Source organism: Coregonus lavaretus (genome assembly GCF_964263955.1).
Source record: "Coregonus lavaretus genome assembly, chromosome: 33".
NCBI classification, from domain to species: domain Eukaryota; kingdom Metazoa; phylum Chordata; class Actinopteri; order Salmoniformes; family Salmonidae; genus Coregonus; species Coregonus lavaretus.
This window is the reverse complement of record NC_140020.1, coordinates 7,721,758-7,742,832: the sequence shown is the minus strand read 5'-3', so window position 1 is coordinate 7,742,832 and position 21,075 is coordinate 7,721,758. Positions and strand designations below refer to the sequence as shown.

The following is a 21,075-nucleotide window of genomic DNA, read 5'->3' as shown; positions in this document are numbered from 1 at the left end:
CAAGTGGTCCTGACCTAGACATCTTAAAGGATCATTTAGGCTACATTTGGCTCAAAAAATTTGACCACCAATGAGAAATAAGCCTATTAGCCTGTTCCCCCCAACACACACACACACACACACACACACACACACACACACCTCCTCGCGGCACAGATAAGTCCCCTAAGCTGTATTGACCCAATTGCTGCTATAAAACTGGACCAGGATGTGTTGAGCCCATATTTGGAGGCTGACTCAATTGGTCAGGTTTTGTGATGGAATACTGTGAAATTACAGAGCAAAAGAAATTAAGCAGTACATTTAAAAATTAAAATCATATCATGGAAATACATCCGTATTAATCTCGTCCACTAGCTGGCTCTCACTCTGTGGTAGCACTTGAACCTGGGGACAAGGTTATATCTGAATACAGAAAACAATGTGATAGAATACTTTTAAACTTTTAAAACCAAGAATGTACAACACTGTCATAATGTCACAGAATTAAAGCTACTATTCTGATACTTTTCTATACACAAAAATACAACATGCAAGCAATGAAGCCTTTCTAAACATAACTGGTGTCGAGAGTAACAGGAGAATGCTAGTACATGTAACAAATTGTAGGATAAATAACAGTAGTGTTCAGAACATATTTGGAATTGTACAATATCAAATAAGAGCATTTTGGTAAAAAGGGAGTGTGAATCAATCACACTCATATCAAAGTAGATTTGAAAGGCATTTTGTGGCACCTTGGCTACATCAACTCAAGTGCATTGTCTAATATAAGAAGGTTAGTTTAACTCATTAAAGGGTAAAGGGGTTTCACTGGTAGTAAAGATAACGGACGGCGGTTGAGCTGCTACAAAAGGGGTTATTTGGTGGATATTAGCGCTTGCGACCAGGGTTGGGGTCATTTCCTTTTCAATTCAGTCAATTCAAGAAGTAAACTGAAATTCCAATTCCAAATATTTCTCATAAAGATGCATTGAGGAACATTTCCTGAATTGATTGAATTGAAATGGAATCGACTCCAACCCTGCTTGCTACATCTGGGCGGCCTGTATGCTGTTTATTCCTCTGTGTGGATAGAAATACTGAGATATCAATGTTACACCATTCACTCTCGATTTTAGCAAATTATTCGATGGTAAATAGTTGCAATGGAAGTTTGCACATTTCCAAATATTTTTCTCCAGGAGAACGGGCAGTAAATTCAAGATGGTGGTAGAGTTGACTCTTTATAATCTGAGTAGATTATACAACATCCTCAAGCATATAGTAGACATGCACCCTGTAGGTTATGTTGAACAACAGTCTCATCTTTTACATTTTTTACATTTTAGTCATTTAGCAGACACTCTTATCCAGAGCGACTTACAGGAGCAATTAGGGTTAAGTGCCTTGCTCAAGGGCACATCGACAGATTTTTCACCTAGTCGGCTCGGGGATTAGAACCAGCAACCTTTCGGTTACTGGCACAACGCTCTTAACCACTAAGCTACCTGACAATTTTTCCCAGCAAGTCTATAATAGAAAACAAAACGTTCAAAATATATTGGAGGGACGTTGTGAATCCTCAGAGTTTTACATGATACAAATGGATAATCTAAAATGGTTTTCTCTGACGAGACCCTTGATTGTTTATGTTCTTATAGAAAACTAAAGAGCTTAAGAGGGAGAAGGGGTTGGTAAGTAAATAACCCCCAACTACTTTTGACCAGAGCCTTATGGGGCCTGTTCAGAAATAGTGCACAATATAGGGAATAGGGTGTCCTTTGGGACACAGACTCTACCCTTATAGGAGACACTTCCACATTCCGTGGCTGATAGCCAAGGCTGCTCCCTCCAAATATACCTAAATTATATTTGCAGTCCCACAAACAAGCACCAAGACAGTTGTACAAGACAAAATAACCTTAACCTGACACACATAGACAGAGCTATAACCACCGATCCCATATTGACAACTCATAAGTCCTCTGAAGCAACAACCAACCCAGCCCAACATTGACTGGTGCCGTGTTCTGTTCTCCTCTCCTATTTAGGCCCAGTCCTTCTTAACACATCACAACAAAACCACAGAGTGTTCAGAGTGTCCTCTCAACCCAACTTGCTGGCTCCGCCCAAAGTCAATGTTCCTCATCCACTTGCACTGCGCTGCCCCAGCGACAAACCCACCAATCCCTAAAAGTCCTCTGGGCCGGTGGGTGGGATTAAAACACCATAAGGAGTGGATGACTAACCAAACACCGAACACCCTGTCCATCAACAGGCCTGGTGCCCCTGTCTGTGCCCAGGGCGGGTTGGTTAGGTGGGCAGAGGATCGTCATCTCCTTTACTGCATTTACACTTGCAGCACAGAACGAAGGGTGTGGCTAGGAGAAGGAAGGGAGAGGCCACCAGTAGGAGCAGACCGAAGCCAGCGAAGATCCCCACCACCTGGAGAGCGAGAGAATGATTTTATTACATACACACATTAACAATCAACCAAATGTATCTAAGCCCTTTTTATGTCACCAGTTGTAACATGGGATTCATGAGGTGCTTGTTTTAACCCAGTCATCACATAGACATAAGAGGGAAGTGATGTACAGTACAAAGATGCATCAACACAACATTATTTCATCTTTCATTTGCCCGAGCAGTAGTACACTGAATATCCACAAGGTGGCTGTAGTTCCTCAAACATAAATGTACATTGCGACTGACGGCTGGCGTATACAGTGTTTCTGACAGTGGAGGCTTCTTAGGGGAGGACGGCTCATAATAATGGCTGGAACGGATTAATTGGAATGGCATCAAACCATGTGTTTGATGCCATTCCTGACTGGGTTTGAAACCGGGACTCCAGCGTCAGCATCGACAGATTTTTCACCTCGTCGGCTCGGGGATTAGAACCAGCGACCTTTCGGTTACTGGCACAATGCTCTTAACCACTAAGCTACCTGCCGCCCACTAAGCATGCCAGAAGATTGTTAGCCCGCTGAGCTAAAGTCAACTAATGCCATATTTTTGCAATACAGTACCTGTGTCCGGTGCCATATCACTGAAGCTCTGGAGTGGCCCAGTTTGTTTCTGCACGGCCCTTTATCGTAGTGGATCAGGAGGAAGTCATCCTGGAGAGAGAGAAATAATCATTATCAGGGTTAAAGCCTGGATTAAATGTTTTAAAAGTCAGGGTTAAATGTGGGGGCATGTCCACTAGAAAAATGGACACTGGCCAAGATCATATGTATGTTTTTATAAGACACATTAAGATTAGACTTGTTTTGATACTTTCTGTTCAAATTGTTATCTATTGAATTATACATTCAGAATTCACCGATAAATTGCCCACATGGAAAACTAAAAGCATAGAAACTGTAAATGACGTGGTAATTGCCTGAATACAATTATTTCCATGACAGAATTAAAAAGCAATTTTGGACTGATCAAGTTTTAGATCACAAAATGTTGACCTGAAAGCTTTGGGACATCAGAGCAATGTTGAGGGAATCCTATTCGAGTCAGAAACAGATACTCATTTGATAGGTAAGATATAAAAAACCTTAACTATAATAATTAACTATTGGAACCAATTGAACTGATATTGGCACAAGATGAATGGAGTGTTGGAAAAGAATGAAGAAATTACAGTTAATGAAAATGTACGTTTAATCCAGTATAAACTAATGTATAGAATGTATTATACAAGAGACAAAATTCACAAATTCTACAGCACAACGGCAGAGTCATGTCTTAAGTGTAAAACTAACAATGACTCAATAATTCATGCCTTCTGGGAATGTTACAAAGACAAAAAGTTATGTGCGGCGTTAGAAAGCCGTCTGTCAGAAGTTTAACAATGGAAGTTTACTTTTAATCCGTCTATCTGCATATTTCAAGACATGGCATATAGGGGTGTGGTGAGATACCCAATGGGTTGGACAATATTATTTTTGTCACTTATATTGAAGAAGCTATTACTTAAATACTGTAAGTCAAATCATACCCCAACGTTAAGAGCATGGAAAATTCAAATGCTTTATTATTGAAATATAACTGGCTACAGACAGAAACTGTCACACCCTGATCTGTTTCACCTGTCTTGTGCTTGTCTCCACCCCCCATCAGGTGTCTCGCATTTTCCCCATTATCCCCTGTGTATTTATCCCGTCGTTTTCTGTTTGTCTGTTGCCAGTTCGTCTTGTCTTGCCATGTCTTACCAGCGTGTTTTACTGTCTCTCTAGTTTCTGTTTTCTAGTCCTCCCGGTTCTGACCATTCTGCCTGCCCTGATCCTGAGCCTGCCTGCCGTTATCTCCCTGATTGACGCTGCCCTGAATAACTGACCATTCTGCCTGCCCTGACCCTGAGCCTGCCGTTCTGTCCCTTATTCACACTGCCTTGGACTACAGACCTCTGCCTGCCCTTGACCTGCCGATTGCCTTCCTGTCTTGTAATAAACATCTGAGATTCGAACTGTCTGCCTCCTGTGTCTGCATCTGGGTCATATCCTGAATCGTGATAGTACGAACTGGCCATGACTGACCCAGCAGACTCGGACCAGCTCCGCAACGCTGTCTCCTCCCAAGGAGCCGCCATTGGTTACTTCAAAACCTTAAGGAAGGACTCCAGACCTTGGCGGGACGCCATGACCACGCTTTCACTGCATTGCTGGAGCAATTCTGCGGATTATCTACCAGGCAGCAGGCCACAACAGTAAGCCCCCAGACTCTCCGTAACCCCGCTACCAGCGGCGCTTCTCCCCAGCCTACCCCAGCCTACACAGCTTCCCGAGAACCCAGCTTATCTCCTCCGGAGCGCTACGCTGGAGATCCAGGAACCTGCCGGGCGTTTTTCTCCCAATGCTCCCTCATCTTCGAGCTGCAGCCCTCTTCTTTTACCTCGGACCGCTCGAAGATAGCGTACCTTATAACGCTGATGTCCAGGAGGGCTCTCGCCTGGGCTACGGCGGTGTCGGAGCAACAATCCACCGTGTGCTTCAGTCTGGAGGAGTTCATGGCGGAGGTGAAAAAGGTGTTAGATTCTCCGTTGTCCGGGAGAGAGGCTGCTCGGAAGCTACTCCTACTACATCAAGACTTCCATAGTGTGGCAGACTATGCGGTCGATTTCCGCACGTTGGCCGCCGATAGTGCCTGGAACCCGGAATCCCTGTTCGACATGTTCCTTCATGGATTATCGGAGGTGGTTAAAGACGAGCTCGCAGCCCGGGAGCTGCCCATAGATCTCGACTCTCTCATCGCCTTGACCATACGGATCAATGAGCGGCTACGGGAACGTAGGAGGGAGAGGAGGTCTGTTCCCAGTCACACTCGCTCATCCAAGGATCCCACCTCGCCTCCGAGGAATCCCGGAAGTACCCGGCGTCTACATTACCGAGAGAATCCGAGGTTTCCCCCGGGAATCACCTAGGTCTGCTGACTCGCCTCCTCCGGTGCCTATGCAACTTGGCAGAGCTAGATTGTCTCCTGCCCAACGTTTACGCAGACTGAACACCAAGATCTGTCTGTATTGTGGGACTACAGGCCATTACATTTCTACCTGTCCATTAAAAGACCAGGCTCATCAGTAGGTACGAGTACGCTGGTGGGCCATACGGAGAATGCCCAATCTCCCATTACTCGTACCCCTCTCCATGCCATGCTGCTGTGGGGTGACCGGTCTAAATATCTCTGGGTACTCATTGACTCTGGGGCCGACAAGAGTTTTATGGACACTACCCTGGTGTCAGAGCTGGGAATCCCCACTCCACCCCTCTCCATTCCCAAGGATGTCAGAGCGCTCTATTGGTAAAGTCACCCATAATACGGTTCCTATCAACCTGCGAGTGTCAGGTAACCACAGTGAGTCTATGCAATTTCTGCTCATCGAGTCTCCTCAGGTACCCATGGTTTTCATGGCTCCAGAGGAACAATCCCCTTATCGACTGGACTGGAGGTTCTTTCAAGGGTTGGAGCCCATTCTGCCATGCTCATTGCCTGAAGTCGGCGCAGCCTGCCCCGGGACGTCTTCCTGCAGGCTTGGGAGAAGACTCAAACCTCTCCACCGTTCCCGTGGAGTACCAGGACCTCCGGGAGGTTTTCATCAAGGCCCGTGCCACATCGCTTCCTCCGCATCGGCCTTACGACCGCGCTATCGACCTTCTCCTGGGCACTACACCACCTCGGGGGCGGCTTTATTCCCTGTCGGGTCCGGAAACCAAGGCGATGGAAAGGTACATTGAGGACTCCCTGGCTGCAGGGTGTATCCGTCCTTCTGCCTCCCCCGCCAGCGCAGGGCTATTCTTTGTGGAAAAGAAAGAAAAAACCCTGCGCCCGTGAATCGACTACCGGCACCTGAATGACATCAAGGTTAAAAAAACGTTACCCGCTACCACTCCTCGCCTTGGCTTTCGAGCCTCTCCCGGGGGCTACAATCTTCTCTAAGTTGGACCTTCGAAACGCATACCATCTGGTGCAGATACGGGAAGGAGACGAGTGGAAGACAGCCTTTAACACGGCTAGCAGGCACTATGAGTACCTGGTGATGCCATTCGGACTGACCAACTCCCCTGCAGTGTTCCAGGCTCTGGTTAACAATGTTCTCCATTATGTTGGTAACATCCTTGTTTTTCCCGCTCAGCTCAAGAACATGTCCTCCACGTCCGACAAGTCCTGGAAAACCAGCTTTTTGTTAAAGCTGAGAAATGCGAATTCCATCGCTCCACCATCTCCTTCCTAGGATACATCATCGCTGCAGGTAACATGCAGATGGATCCTGGCAAGGTGAGCGTGGTGGTGAATTGGCCTCAACCCACATCCAGAGTGCAGCTGCAACGCTTCCTGGGGTTTGCTAATTTCTACCGCCGTTTCATCCGGGGTTACAGCACCCTGGCTTCCCCCCTCTCTGCACTCACCTCTCCCAAGGTTCCGTTCATGTGGTCCCCAGTTGCTGACCGGGCGTTTCTGGATCTGAAGCACGACACAGCCCCCATCCTAATCCATCCGGACCCGTCCTGTCAGTTCGTGGTGGAGGTTGACGCCTCGGACATCGGAGTGGGGGCCGTCCTGTCCCAGCGTTCTGTCCAGGACCAAAAGCTGCATCCCTGCTCTTTCTGCTGAGAGGAACTATGACGTGGGAAATCGAGAACTACTCGCGGTGAAGATGGTGGTTCAACATTACCATCTCCTACCGCCCGGGGTCCAAGAATGTGAAGCCGGTTGCGCTCTCATGTCTCTATAGTCCCGCTGCTACACCGTCGGACCCCGAGGCCATCCTCCCTACCTCTTGTCTAGCGGCTGCCCTCATCTGGGGTATAGAGAACCAGGTCCGTGAAGCGCAGCGCTCCCAGCCGGACCCGAATGTTTGTCCCAGACTCTGTCCTTTCCCCGGTCCTGGAATGGGCTCATTCCTCCAGACATGCCTGCTATCCTGGCTCCCGTTGGACCCTGGCCGTTGTATGACAACGTTTCTGGTGGCCCACCATGGTTCCTGACATCTCCACGTTCGTCGACGCCTGCACTGTGCATGCTCAGAATAAGACTCCGTGGCAAGCTCTGGCTGGCCTTCTTCAACCACTCCCTGTTCCTCAACGCCCCTGGTCCCACATATCCCTGGGCTTCGTCACAGGTCTCCCTCCATCAGATGGCAACACCACTATCCTTACAGTGGTGGACAGGTTTTCCAAAGCAGCCCATTTCATTCTCCTTCCCAAGTTACCCTCAGCCAATGAGAAGGCCCAGCTCATGGTGCAGAACGTCTTCTGGATCCATGTACTTCCGGTGGACATGGTCTCCGATCGTGGTCCTCAGTTCTCATTCCGGTTCTGGAAGGCGTTCTGCACCCTCATTGGGTCGCGGCCAGCTTGTCCTCCGGATTTCACCCCCAGTCTAATGGCCAGTCAGAGCGAGTCAACCAGGACCTGGAGACGGCTCTTTGTTGCCTCGTCTCCGCCAACCCCACCACCTGGAGCCAGCAACTCGTGTGAGTGGAATATGCCCGCAACACCCTTCCCTGCTCGGCCTCTGGTCTCTCACCTTTCGAGTGTTCCATGGGATATCAGCCCCCGCTCTTCCCTGAGCAAGAGGAAGATGTCAGCATACTCTCGGCCCAGATGTTCGTCCACCGCTGTCGCCGCACCTGGAAGAAAGCCCGGTCCGCTCTTCTCAAGACCACCTCCAGGTATCGGAGACAGGCGGACCACCACCGGACCCCTGCTCCCCGCTATCGTCTCGGTTAGAGGGTATGGCTGTCCACTCGGGATCTGCCCCTCCGGGTGGAGTCCCGTAAACTTTCCCCCCGTTTTATCGGCCCTTTCCCCATCTCCAAGATCATTAGCCCCTCTGCTGTTCGTCTTCTGTTTCCCCGCACCCTCAGTATACATCCCATTTTTCATGTGTCTAGGATTAAACCTCTGTCTCGCAGCCCTCCTGTCTCCTGACCCTGAGCCTGCCTGTCGTTCTGTCCCTTATTCACGCTGCCTTGGACTACGGACCTCTGACTGCCCTTGACCTGCCGATTGCCTTCCTGTCTTGTAATAAAAATCTGATATTCTAACTGTCTGCCTCCTGTGTCTGCATCTGGGTCTTATCCTGAGTCCCAAGGAGCCGCTGAGTCATGTTAGAAACAATATAAAACATATTTATATTCATATCGGGCAAAGTCTTACAAGCATTTGAAACAACATTATGTGTGGATACATTGGGAACATGTGGGTCTGAGCAAGTGTGATGTCATTAATATTTGTTGAAATGGATGTACAGTACCAGTCAAAAGTTGACACACCTACTCAGAGCGTTTTCCTTTATTTTTACAATTTTTTACATTGTAGAATAATAGTGAAGACATCATAACACATATGGAATCATGTAATAACCAAAAAAAGTGTTAAACAAATATTTGAGATTCTTCAAATAGCCAGCCTTTGCCTTGATGACAGCTTTGCACACTCTTGGCATTATTTCAACCAGCTTCATCTGGAATGCTTTTCCAACAGTCTTGAAGGAGTTTCCACATATGCTGAGCACTTGTTGGCTGCTTTTCCTTCATTCTGCCGTCAGACACATCCCAAACCATCTCAATTGGGTTGAGGTCGGAGGATTGTGGAGGCCAGGTCATCTGATGCAGCACTCCATCACTCTCCTTCTTGGTAAAATAGCCCTTACACACCTGGAGGTGTGTTGGGTCATTGTCCTGTTGAAAAACAAATGATAGTCCCACTAAGCCCAAACCAGATGGGATGGCGTATTGCTGCGGAATGCTGTGGTAGCCATGCTGGTTAAGTGTGCCTTGAATTCTAAATAAATCACTGACAGTGTCACCAGCAAAGCAGCCCCACACCATAACACCTCCTCCTCCATGCTTTACGGTGGGAAACACACATGCGGAGATCATCCGTTCACCCACACCGCGTCTCACAAAAACATGGCGGTTGTAACCAAAAATCTCCAAACCAAAAGGACATATTTCCACCGGTCTAATGTCCATTGCTCGTGTTTCTTGGCCCAAGCAAGTCTCTTCTTCTTATTGGTGTCCTTTAGTAGTGGTTTCTTTGCAGTAATTCAACCATGAAGGCCTGATTCACACAGTCCCCTCTGAACAGTTGATGTTGAAATCTGTCTGTTACTTGAACTCTGTGAAGCATTTGGGCTGCAATTTCTGAGGCTGTTAACTCTAATGAACTTATTCTCTGCAGCAGAGGTTCATATCAAGGGACCTAACGTGTGCCAGGAAAACATTTGCCACTCCATTACACCACCCCCACCAGCCTGTACCGTTGACACCAGGCAGGATGGGGCCATGGACTCATTCTGCCTATGCCAAATCTTGACTCTGCCATCAGCATGACGCAACAGGAACCGGGATTCGTCGGACCAGGCAATGGTTTTCCGCGCCTGGCACTGACAGTCATACCACGCTCAAAGTTGCTTAGGTCACTCGTTTTGCACATTCTAACGTTCAATCGAACAAAAACTGAATGCCTCGATGCCTGTCTGCCTGCTTTATATCGCAAGCCACGGTACACGTCATTCAATGTCTGTAGAAGTAAACTTTTTTTGTGAAACTGGCCACTGAGTTTATGTGGCAGTGGCATCATCTGTTTTACAAGCTCTGTTATTTGGTCACTATGTGCAGGTTCCACACAATTCAATAGAACACTAGAGTATTAGAGTATTAGACTGTATCGCTATGGCAGGCTCAGGCAGTACCAGCAGAAGGGTGTGTTTGTGTTCAGTGTTTATGTGTTCTACTCACGTCTAGAGACTCCAGGCAGTACCAGCAGAAGGCGTGCTTACAGTTCTTGCACATCATCTGAGCACAGCCCTCATCCCTCTCGATGTACACCTTACACTTGGGACAGCGCTTGATGGGCGCGTCGTCATCATCGCTCTTGTAGAAGGAACTGAAAGACAATGAACGTCAGGGGATAGGGCATAGATAGACCAGTACATACTGCACTGTCAGGGATAATAAGAGTGAATCTAACAGCTAGACATCACTCCGTCATTGACTCTATATTGGGCTGTGTTGTGTTTCTTCCCTACTGAACCCTACCCGGGTCCCTACTGAACCCTACCCTGGTCCCTATCGAACCCTACCCTGGTCCCTATCGAACCCTACCCTGGTCCCTACCGAACCCTACCCTGATCCCTACCGAACCCTACCCAGGTCCCTACTGAACTCTACCCTGGTCCCTATCGAACTCTACCCTGGTCCCTATCGAACCCTACCCTGATCCCTACTGAACCCTACCCTGGTCCCTACTGAACCCTACCCTGGTCCCTACTGAACTCTACCCTGGTCCCTATCGAACTCTACCCTGGTCCCTATCGAACCCTACCCTGAACCCTACTGAACCCTACCCTGGTCCCTACTGAACCCTACCCTGGTCCCTATCGAACCCTACCCTGGTCCCTACTGAACTCTACTCTGGTCCCTACTGAACTCTACTCTGGTCCCTAGTGAACCCTAACCTGGTCCCTACTGATCCCTACCCTGGTCCCTAGTGAACCCTACCCTGGTCCCTACTGAACCCTACCCTGGTCCCTACTGAACCCTACCCTGGTCCCTATCCTGGTCCCTGCTGAACCCTAACCTGGTCCCTGCTGAACCCTACTCTGGTCCCTCCTGAACCCTACTCTGGTCCCTCCCGAACCCTACCCTGGTCCCTACTGAACCCTACCCTGGTCCCTACTGAACCCTACCCTGGTCCCTGCTGAACCCTACCCTGGTCCCTGCTGAACCCTACCCTGGTGTGTAGTCCTGAGTGTTATTGTGACAGAGTACCTTTTTTTTTGGGGGGGGGGGGGGTATATCAGCTTTAATATTGCAGATAGATTGTGGCTTCCAATCCCCCATATATATTTTCCCCATCCTTTAGCTACCCTCAACCACTACCATCTATGGCTGAAGACCATCCATATTTTCCCACTGTGCTGTGATGTTTCACAAAAGTTCTAAACCTTTCTATTCTCATAGTTTCTACAGATTGTAAATTAAGAAACATTTTAGCTAAGAGTATTATTATACTATTGTGAGACAGAGTTTGTGTATCAGTATGATGATAGTGTAGCCTACAGTAGGAGTGTTGTGTTATCCAGTGTTGAAGCCGACCTGGTAGGAAGGTGTGATAGTGTACAGTAGGTTAGTAGTAGTAGGTGTGTTGTAGTAGTAGTGTTGTAGGTATGTTTGTAGTGGTGGTAGTAGTAGTAGGTGTGTTGTAGGTATGTTTGTAGTGGTGGTAGTAGTAGTAGTAATGTAGTAGGTGTGTTGTAGTAGTAGTGTTGTAGGTATGTTTGTAGTGGTGGTAGTAGTAGTAGTAATGTAGTAGGTGTGTTGTAGGTATGTTTGTAGTGGTGGTAGTAGTAGTAGTAGTAGTAGTAATGTAGTAGCCTACCTGGTCTCCCCGGGTAGGAAGGTGATGATGGGCATGTTGTCCTGGCAGGCCTGTCCTTTATGCCAGCTGGCCCGGCATACCGAGCAGAACTCCAGCCTGCACACGGAGCACTGGACCAGCTGTGGCAGCGCCACTTCCCCCTCTTTCAGTTGGCACACTGCCTGGCATGACGAGGACGGGCACCAGGTCCGACACGGGTCCAGCAATACCTCTGTAGAACAAACACAGGGACAGGGTCGTATTCATTACAGCACATTGTAACAAAACGTTTTGCAGTGGAAAACTAAAATATGTATTTCTTATTGGATGAGTTCAGGTAGTCCCTCCCTGTTTCAGTCCATTTTCCACCATTTTCCTCCCATCACACAGGGACAGAGCTGCCTGATACCATAGAAATAGACTTATTGGTACAGTCAAATCGGCCGCCGGTCCACCCATCACAGGAACGTTGACTTAAAATGGGGAATCACGTACTAGTCATTGTATTTCTATGGCTGGGACCTCATACCTCCACTGGGGAACATGTGGGAACGGCACACCCAACAGAAGATCAAGCAGAAGAAGAATGGCGCCGGAGGGGATGGCTGCCGTTTTACGGGCTCATAACCAATTGTGCTATTTTGTGTGTTTTTTCACATTGTTTGTAACTAATTTTGTACCTAATGTTGCTGCTACCGTCTCTTATGACCGAAAATAGCTTCTGGATATCAGAACAGCGATTACTCACCTCAAACTGGACTAATACTTTTTCTTTAATGAGTCTGACGCGAAGGATATAATGTTGCTCCCAGACAAGGCCCAAATCCCCGTCATTCACATGAAGAAAATAAGGAAATTCAGGGGAAGGAGATCAGGGTGCCTTGGGAGAATTTGTTGGCGAGTGGGTAACCTGCCTCTACCATCCGTTCTATTGGCCAACGTGCAATCACTGGAGAATAAACTGGATGAGCTCCGTTCGAGACTATCCTATTAACGGGACATTCAAAACTGTAATATCTTATGTGTCACCGAGTCGTGGCTGAACGACTACACGGATAATATACAGTTGGCTGGGTTTTCTGTGCATCGGCAGGACAGAACAGCCAAGTCCGGTAAGACGAGGGGTGGGGGTGTGTGTCTATTTGTCAATAACAGCTGGTGCGCAATGTCTAATATTAAGGTAGTCTCGAGGTATTGCTCGCCTGAGGTAGAGTACCTCATGATAAGCTGTAGACCACACTATCTACCAAGAGAGTTTTCATCTATATTTTTCGTAGCCGTCTATTTACCACCACAAACCGACGCTGGCACTAAGACCACACTCAACAAGCTTTATAAGGCCATAAGCAAACAAGAAAATGCTCATCCAGAAACGGTGCTCCTAGTGGCTGGGGACTTTAATGCAGGCAAACTTAAATCTGTTTTACCTCATTTCTACCAGCATGACATGTGCAACCAGAGGAAAACAAAAACTCTAGACCACCTTTACTCCACACACAGAGACACATACAAAGCTCTCCCTCGCCCTCTATTTGGCAAATCTGACTATAATTATATCCTCCTGATTCCTGCTTACAAGCAAAAACTAAAGCAGGAAGTACCAGTGGCTCGCTCAATACGGAAGTGGTCAGATGACGCGGATGCTACGCTACAGGACTGTTTTACTAGCACAGAATATGTTCTGGGATTCATCCAATGGCATTGAGGAGTGTACCACCTCAGTCACCGGCTTCATCAATAAGTGCATCGACGACGTCATCCCCACAGTGACCGTACGTACATATCCTAACCAGAAGCCATGGATTACAGGCAACATCTGCATCGAGCTAAAGGCTAGAGCTGCCGCTTTCAAGGAGCGGGACACTAATCTGGACGCTTATAAGAAATCCAGCTATACCCTCAGACGAACCATCAAACAGGCAAAGCGTCAATACAGGACTAAGATTGAATCCTGACGCTAGTCGGATGTGGCAGGGCTTGCAAACTATTACGGACTACAAAGGGAAACCCAGTCAGGAGATGCCCAGTGACGCGAGCCTACCAGACGGGCTAAATGCCTTTCATGCTCGCGTCGAGGCAAACAACAATGAAGCATGCATGACAGCACCAGCTGTTCCGGACGACTGTGTGATCATGCTCTCCGTAGCCGATGTGAGCAAGACCTTTAAACAGGTCAACATTCACAAGGCCAGGCGGATTACCAGGATGTGTACTCCGAGCATGCGCGGACCAACTGGCAAGTGTCTTCACTGACATTTTCAACCTCTCCCTGACCGAGTGTGTAATACCTACATGTTTCAAGCAGACCACCATAGTCCCTGTGCCCAAGAAAGCGACGGTAACCTGCCTAAATGACTACCGCCCCGTAGCACTCATGTCGGTAGCCATGAAGTGCTTTGAAAGGCTGGTCATGGCTCACATCAACACCATCATCCAGGAAACACTAGACCCACTTCAATTCGCATACCGCCCAAACAGATCCACAGATGACGCAATCACAATCGCACTCCACACTGCCCTTTCCCACCTGGACAAAAGGAACACCTACAGTGGGGAGAACAAGTATTTGATACACTGCCGATTTTGCAGGTTTTCCTACTTACAAAGCATGTAGAGGTCTGTAATTTTCATCATAGGTACACTTCAACTGTGAGAGACGGAATCATACGTTTCCTGTAGTTCTTGACCAGGTTTGCACACACTGCAGCAGGGATTTTGGCCCACTCCTCCATACAGACCTTCTCCAGATCCTTCAGGTTTCGGGGCTGTCGCTAGGCAATACGGACTTTCAGCTCCCTCCAAAGATTTTCTATTGGGTTCAGGTCTGGAGAAAGGCTAGGCCACTCCAGGACCTTGAGATGCTTCTTATGGAGCCACTCCTTAGTTGCCCTGGCTGTGTGTTTCGGGTCGTGGTCATGCTGGAAGACCCAGCCACGACCCATCTTAAATGCTCTTACTGAGGGAAGGGGGTTGTTGGCCAAGATCTCGCGATACATGGCCCCATCCATCCTCCCCTCAATACGGTGCAGTCGTCCTGTCCCCTTTGCAGAAAAGCATCCCCAAAGAATGATGTTTCCACCTCCATGCTTCACGGTTGGGATGGTGTTCTTGGGGTTGTACTCATCCTTCTTCTTCCTCCAAACACGGCGAGTGGAGTTTAGACCAAAAAGCTCTATTTTTGTCTCATCAGACCACATGACCTTCTCCCATTCCTCCTCTGGATCATCCAGATGGTCATTGGCAAACTTCAGACGGGCCTGGACATGTGCTGGCTTGAGCAGGGGGACCTTGCGTGCGCTGCAGGATTTTAATCCATGACGGCGTAGTGTGTTACTAATGGTTTTCTTTGAGACTGTGGTCCCAGCTCTCTTCAGGTCATTGACCAGGTCCTGCCGTGTAGTTCTGGGCTGTTCCCTCACCTTCCTCATGATCATTGATGCCCCACGAGGTGAGATCTTGCATGGAGCCCCAGACCGAGGGCCGTCATCTTGAACTTCTTCAATTTTCTAATAATTGCGCCAACAGTTGTTGCCTTCTCACCAAGCTGCTTGCCTATTGTCCTGTAGCCCATCCCAGCCTTGTGCAGGTCTACAATTTTATCCCTGATGTCCTTACACAGCTCTCTGGTCTTGGCCATTGTGGAGAGGTTGGAGTCTGTTTGATTGAGTGTGTGGACAGGTGTCTTTTATACAGGTACCGAGTTAAAACAGGTGCAGTTAATACAGGTAATGAGTGGAGAACAGGAGGGCTTCTTAAAGAAAAACTAACAGGTCTGTGAGAGCCGGAATTCTTACTGGTTGGTAGGTGATCAAATACTTATGTCATGCAATAAAATGCAAATTAATTACTTAAAAATCATACAATGTGATTTTCTGGATTTTTGTTTTAGATTCAGTCTCTCATAGTTGAAGTGTACCTATGATAAAAATGACAGACCTCTACATGCTTTGTAAGTAGGAAAACCTGCAAAATCGGCAGTGTATCAAATACTTGTTCTCCCCACTGTATGTGAGAATGCTGTTCATTAACTACAGCTCAGCGTTCAACACCATAGTGCCCACAAAGCTCATCACTAAGCTAAGGACCCTGGGACTAAACACCTCCCTCTGCAACTGGATCCTGGACTTCCTCACGGGTCGCCCACAGGTGGTAAGGGAAGGCAAAAATACACCTGCCACGCTGATCCTCAACACGGGGGCCCCTCAGGGGTGTGTGCTTAGTCCCATCCTGTACCCCCTGTTCACCCATGACTGCGTGGCCAAGCACGACTCCAACACCATCATTAAGTTTGCTGACGACACAACGGTGGTTGGCCTGATCACCGACAAAGATGAGACAGCCTATAGGGAGGAGGTCAGAGACCTGGCAGTGTGGTGCCAGGACAACAACCTCACCCTCAACGTGAGCAAGACAAAGGAGATGATCGAGGACTACAGGAAAAGGAGGGCCGAACACGCCCCCATTTACATCGACGGGGCTGTAGTGGAGTGGGTCGAGAGTTTCAAGATCCTTGGTGTCCACGTCACCAACAAACTATCATGGTCCAAACACACCAAGAAAGTAAAGAAGAGGTCACAACAACGCCTTTTCCCGCTCAGGAGACTGAAAAGATTTGGCATGGGTCCCCAGATCCTCAAAAAGTTATACAGCTGCACCATCGAGAGCATCCTGACCGGTTGCATCACAGCCTGGTATGGCAACTGCTCGGCATCCGACCGTAAGGTGCTACAGAGGGTAGTGCGTACGGCCCAGTACATCACAGGGGCCAAGCTGCCTGCCATCCAGGACCTATATACCAGGCGGTGTCAGAGGAAGGCCCAAAAAATTGTCAAAGACTCCAGTCACCCAAGTCATAGACTGTTGTCTCTGCTACCGCACGGCAAGCGGTACCGGAGCTTCTACCCCCAAGCCATAAGACTCCTGAACAATTAATCAAATGGCTACCTGGACTATTTGCATTACACTGCTGCTACTCACTGTTTATTATCTATGCATAGTCAGTTTACCCCTACCAACATGTACAAATTACCTCGACTAACCTGTACCCCCGCACATTGACTCGGTACCAGTACCCCTTGTATATAGCCTCATTATTGTTATTTTATTGTGTTACTTTTTTTTCATTTTTTTTTTTAAACTTTAGTTGATTTAGTAAATATTTTCTTAACTCTATTTTCTTAAAACTGCATTGTTGGTTAAGGGCTTGTAAGTAAGCATTTCAAGGTAAGGTCTATACCTGTTGTATTCGGCGCATGTGACAAATAAAATGTGATTTGATTTGATTTAGAACAAGACTACTAGCACAACTTTTGAAGCCATTTTCACTTCTCCATCTTTGGCATCTCAATAAAAGCTATTCTGAGATACAGTATGATTCTGTGTCCTGGCTTGATCTCCCTCTCATCACGATTATGCTAATCTTCTTGAACTATTCGGTGGTCAGGAGTCAAAATAAAAGCCTCACTCATCCAGTACAGGACATATAACAACAACTGCTGTGTGTGTGTGTGTGTGTGTGTATCGACTAAAATTACAAAGTTCTCATTATCCATGAGCCAGATGTCTTGGGATTGTTTTTCTGAAGAGGTTGCCAATTAAATCCTACACAAATCCAATGAAACTGAATTTGATTAGTTAAGCTGGAGAGAAAACGCTCCCAGCCTTCCACTCTGTCTCTTCTTCTCTTGGAGAGCCTAATGTCATTTGAACAGAGGTTAAGATAGGTCTCAAAGTAGAGGAGAAAGAAGACACATTACTGCATAAACAGTCCAGTGTCTCCCTTCTATCTACTCCTACAGCCTGAATGGTCAGTGTCAGGGTTAAGGTTCAAGGGTTACTGGGTTAGTGATCAGGGCTGTGACCCGTCCGGTGTCCACTCTGTCTCTTCTCTCTGAGAGTCTTATATAATGTTTTGAGAGGTTAAGATAGGTTTACAGTGGAGGAAAGAGGGAGTCACATTGATGACTCGCCCTCTCCACTACCATAGCTTGTGACCCAGCGACAGTGTCAGGGGTTGGAGGTCAAGGAAGTTGCCTGTACGCACCTCTCTCAAACTGCAGCCTCCTATACCTCTGCATGCTCCCTGCTGCCACCATGCATTCAATCTGCAAGAGAGAGACATACGTAGAGACATACACAGATATTGGTTAAGTCTCTCATCACCCTGCTTGTTGCACTCCTGATCTGTTGAAGACACATCCAGGTTGAATGGGAATAGAGTCAAATAGCTACAGTACTTGGAGATCTCAGTGGCAGCATCTCAAATGGCACCCTATTCCCTACTTATAGGCCCTGGTCAAAAGTAGTGCACTACATAGGGAATAGGGTGCCATTTGGAACAGGCCAGTGAGTTCAATAGGAAGCCTGGTAGGACTACTTTACTTTACCTCGTTCTCTAGCAGGTGACCTTGTTTTGGGCAGGCAGAGTCTGGGCAGCTAATAGCGGTTTCGAGGCCCTCTTTGATCAGAAGTTCCACATACTGCTTCAGGCACTGCAAGGGAGAAGCAAAGGATTATAAAATACAATGGATAGTGTGTGCGTCCCAAATTGCACCTTATCCCCAATATAGTGCACTACTTTTGACCAGAGCAAAGTAGTGCACTCTAAAGGGTGCACATTTCATTCCGATCTCCTCTGCATTTTTGTAGCCATTTGCTACAGCCTGTCAACTATGCCTCTGCCTATCCCTGTTCTCTCCTCTCTGCACAGGCTACACAAACGCACCACACCGCGTGGCTGCTGCCTCTCCAATTTGGTGGTCCCTGCACGCACCACCCACGTGGAGTTCCAGGTCGCAGGCAGCCTCTGGAACTGCCGTTCTGCTGCCAACAAAGCTGACTTCATCCCAGCCTATGCCAACCTCCAGTCCCTCGACTTCCTGGCGCTGACGGAAACATGGATCACCACTGAAAACACCGCTACTCCTACTGCTCTCTCCTCGTCTGACCATGTGTTCTCGCATACCCCGAGAGCATCTGGTCAGAGGGGTGGTGGTACAGGAATCCTCATCTCTCCCAAGTGGACATTCTCAATTTTTCCCCTAACCCATCTGTCTATCTCCTCATTTGAATTCCATGCTGTCACAGTCACTAGCCCATTTAAGCTTAATATCCTTGTCATCTATCGCCCTCCAGGTTCCCTTGGAGAGTTCATCAATGAGCTTGACGCCTTGATAAGTTCCTTCCCTGAGGATGGCTCACCCCTCACAGTTTTGGGGGATTTCAACCTCCCTATGTCCACATTTGACTCATTTCTCTCTGCCTCCTTCTTTCCACTCCTCTCCTCTTTTGACCTCACCCTCTCACCGTCCCCCCCTACTCACAAGGCAGGCAATACGCTTGACCTCATCTTCACTAGATGCTGCTCCTCTACTAATCTCACTGCAACTCCCCTCCAAGTCTCCGACCACTACTTTGTTTCCTTTTCTCTCTCACTCTCCTCCCACACTACTCACTCCGCCCCTACACAGATGGTAATGCGCCGCCGCAACCTTCGCTCTCTCTCTCCCACTACTCTCTCCTCTTCCATCCTATCATCTCTTCCCTCTGCTCAATCCTTCTCCCTCCAATCTCCTGATTCTGCCTCCTCAACCCTCCTCTCCTCCCTTTCTGCATCCTTTGACTCTCTGTGTCCCCTATCCTCACGGCCGGCTCGGTCCTCCCCTCCAGCTCCGTGGCTTGATGACTCATTGCGAGCTCACAGAACAGAGCTCCGGGCAGCGGAGCGGAAATGGAAGAAAACTAAATTCCCTGCCGACCTGGCATCTTTTCACTCCCTCCTCTCTACATTTTCTTCATCTGTTTCTGCTGCTAAGGCCACCTTCTACCACTCTAAATTCCAAGCATCTGCCTCTAACCCTAGGAAGCTCTTTGCCACATTTTCCTCCCTCCTGAATCCTCCCCCCCCCCTCCCCCCCTCCTCTCTCTCTGTGGATGACTTCGTCAACCACTTTGAAAAGAAGGTTGACGACATCCGATCCTTGTTTGTTAAGCCTAATGACACTGCTGGTCCTGCTCACACTGCCCTACCCTATGCTTTGACTTCTTTCTCCCCTCTCTCTCCAGATAAGATCCTGCGACTTGTGACTGCAGGCCGCCCAACAACCTGCCCGCTTGACCCCATCCCCTCCTCCCTTCTCCAGACCATCTCCGGTGACCTTCTCCCCTACCTCACCTCGCTGATCAACTCATCCTTGACCGCTGGCCATGTCCCTTCCGTCTTCAAGAGAGCGAGAGTTACTCCCCTTCTCAAAAAACCAACACTCGACCCCACTGATGTCAACAACTACAGACCAGTATCCCTTCTTTCTTTTCTTTCCAAAACTATTGAGCGTGCCGTCTTTAGCCAACTCTCTTGCTATCTCTCTCAGAATGACCTTCTTGATCCAAACCAATCAGGTTTCAGGACTGGTCATTCAACTGAGACTGCTCTTCTCTGTGTCACAGAGACTCTCCGCACTGCTAAAGCTAACTCTCTCTCCTCTGCTCTTGTCCTTCTAGATCTGTCTGCTGCCTTTGATACTGTGAACCATCAGATCCTCCTCTCCACCCTCTCCGAAATGGGCATCTCCGGCGCGGCTCACTCCTGGATTGCGTCCTACCTGACCGGTCGCTCCTACCAAGTGGCGTGGCGGGAAGCTGTCTCCGCACCACGTGCTCTCACCACTGGTGTCCCCCAGGGATCGGTTTTGGGCCCTCTCCTTTTCTCCCTATACACCAAGTCACTTGGCTCTGTCATATCCTCACATGGCCTTTCCTATCATTGCTACGCTGACGATACACAACTAATCTTCTCCTTTCCCCCTTCTGATCACCAGGTGGCGAATCGCATCTCTGCATGTCTGGCAGACATATCAGTATGGATGACGGATCACCACCTCAAGCTGAACCCTGGCAAGACGGAGCTGCTCTTCCTCCCCGGGAAGGACTGCCCGTTCCATGATCTCGCCATCACGGTAGACAACTCCGCTGTGTCCTCCTCCCAGAGTGCGAAGAGCCTAGGCGTGACCCTGGACAACACCCTGTCGTTCTCCGCCAACATCAAGGCGGTGACCCGCTCCTGCAGGTTCATGCTCTACAACATTCGGAGAGTGCGACCCTGCCTTACACAGGAAGCGGCGCAGGTCCTGGTCCAGGCACTTGTCATCTCCCGTCTGGACTACTGCAACTCGCTGTTGGCTGGGCTCCCTGCCTGTGCCATTAAACCCCTACAACTCATCCAGAATGCCGCAGC

The 21,075-nt window shown here is 48.4% G+C and overlaps 1 protein-coding gene across 1 annotated transcript in view; it reads right to left on the bottom strand.

Annotated features, from left to right (window-relative positions):
• Positions 1 to 1,407: 1,407 nt before the first annotated feature.
• The window catches only part of LOC311108276 (putative E3 ubiquitin-protein ligase RNF144A-A), a 54,812-nt gene continuing 35,144 nt past the window's right edge, over positions 1,408 to 21,075 (bottom strand). The window contains exons 3-8 of the mRNA XM_084150898.1: positions 18,230 to 18,334; positions 17,887 to 17,947; positions 11,865 to 12,075; positions 10,223 to 10,370; positions 3,015 to 3,104; positions 1,408 to 2,427 (exon numbers count right to left, since the gene is read on the bottom strand). Coding sequence (XP_084007024.1) covers positions 2,296 to 2,427; positions 3,015 to 3,104; positions 10,223 to 10,370; positions 11,865 to 12,075; positions 17,887 to 17,947; positions 18,230 to 18,334 — 747 coding nt within the window. The 3' untranslated portion in view covers positions 1,408 to 2,295. The remainder of the gene's footprint in view (positions 2,428 to 3,014; positions 3,105 to 10,222; positions 10,371 to 11,864; positions 12,076 to 17,886; positions 17,948 to 18,229; positions 18,335 to 21,075) is intronic.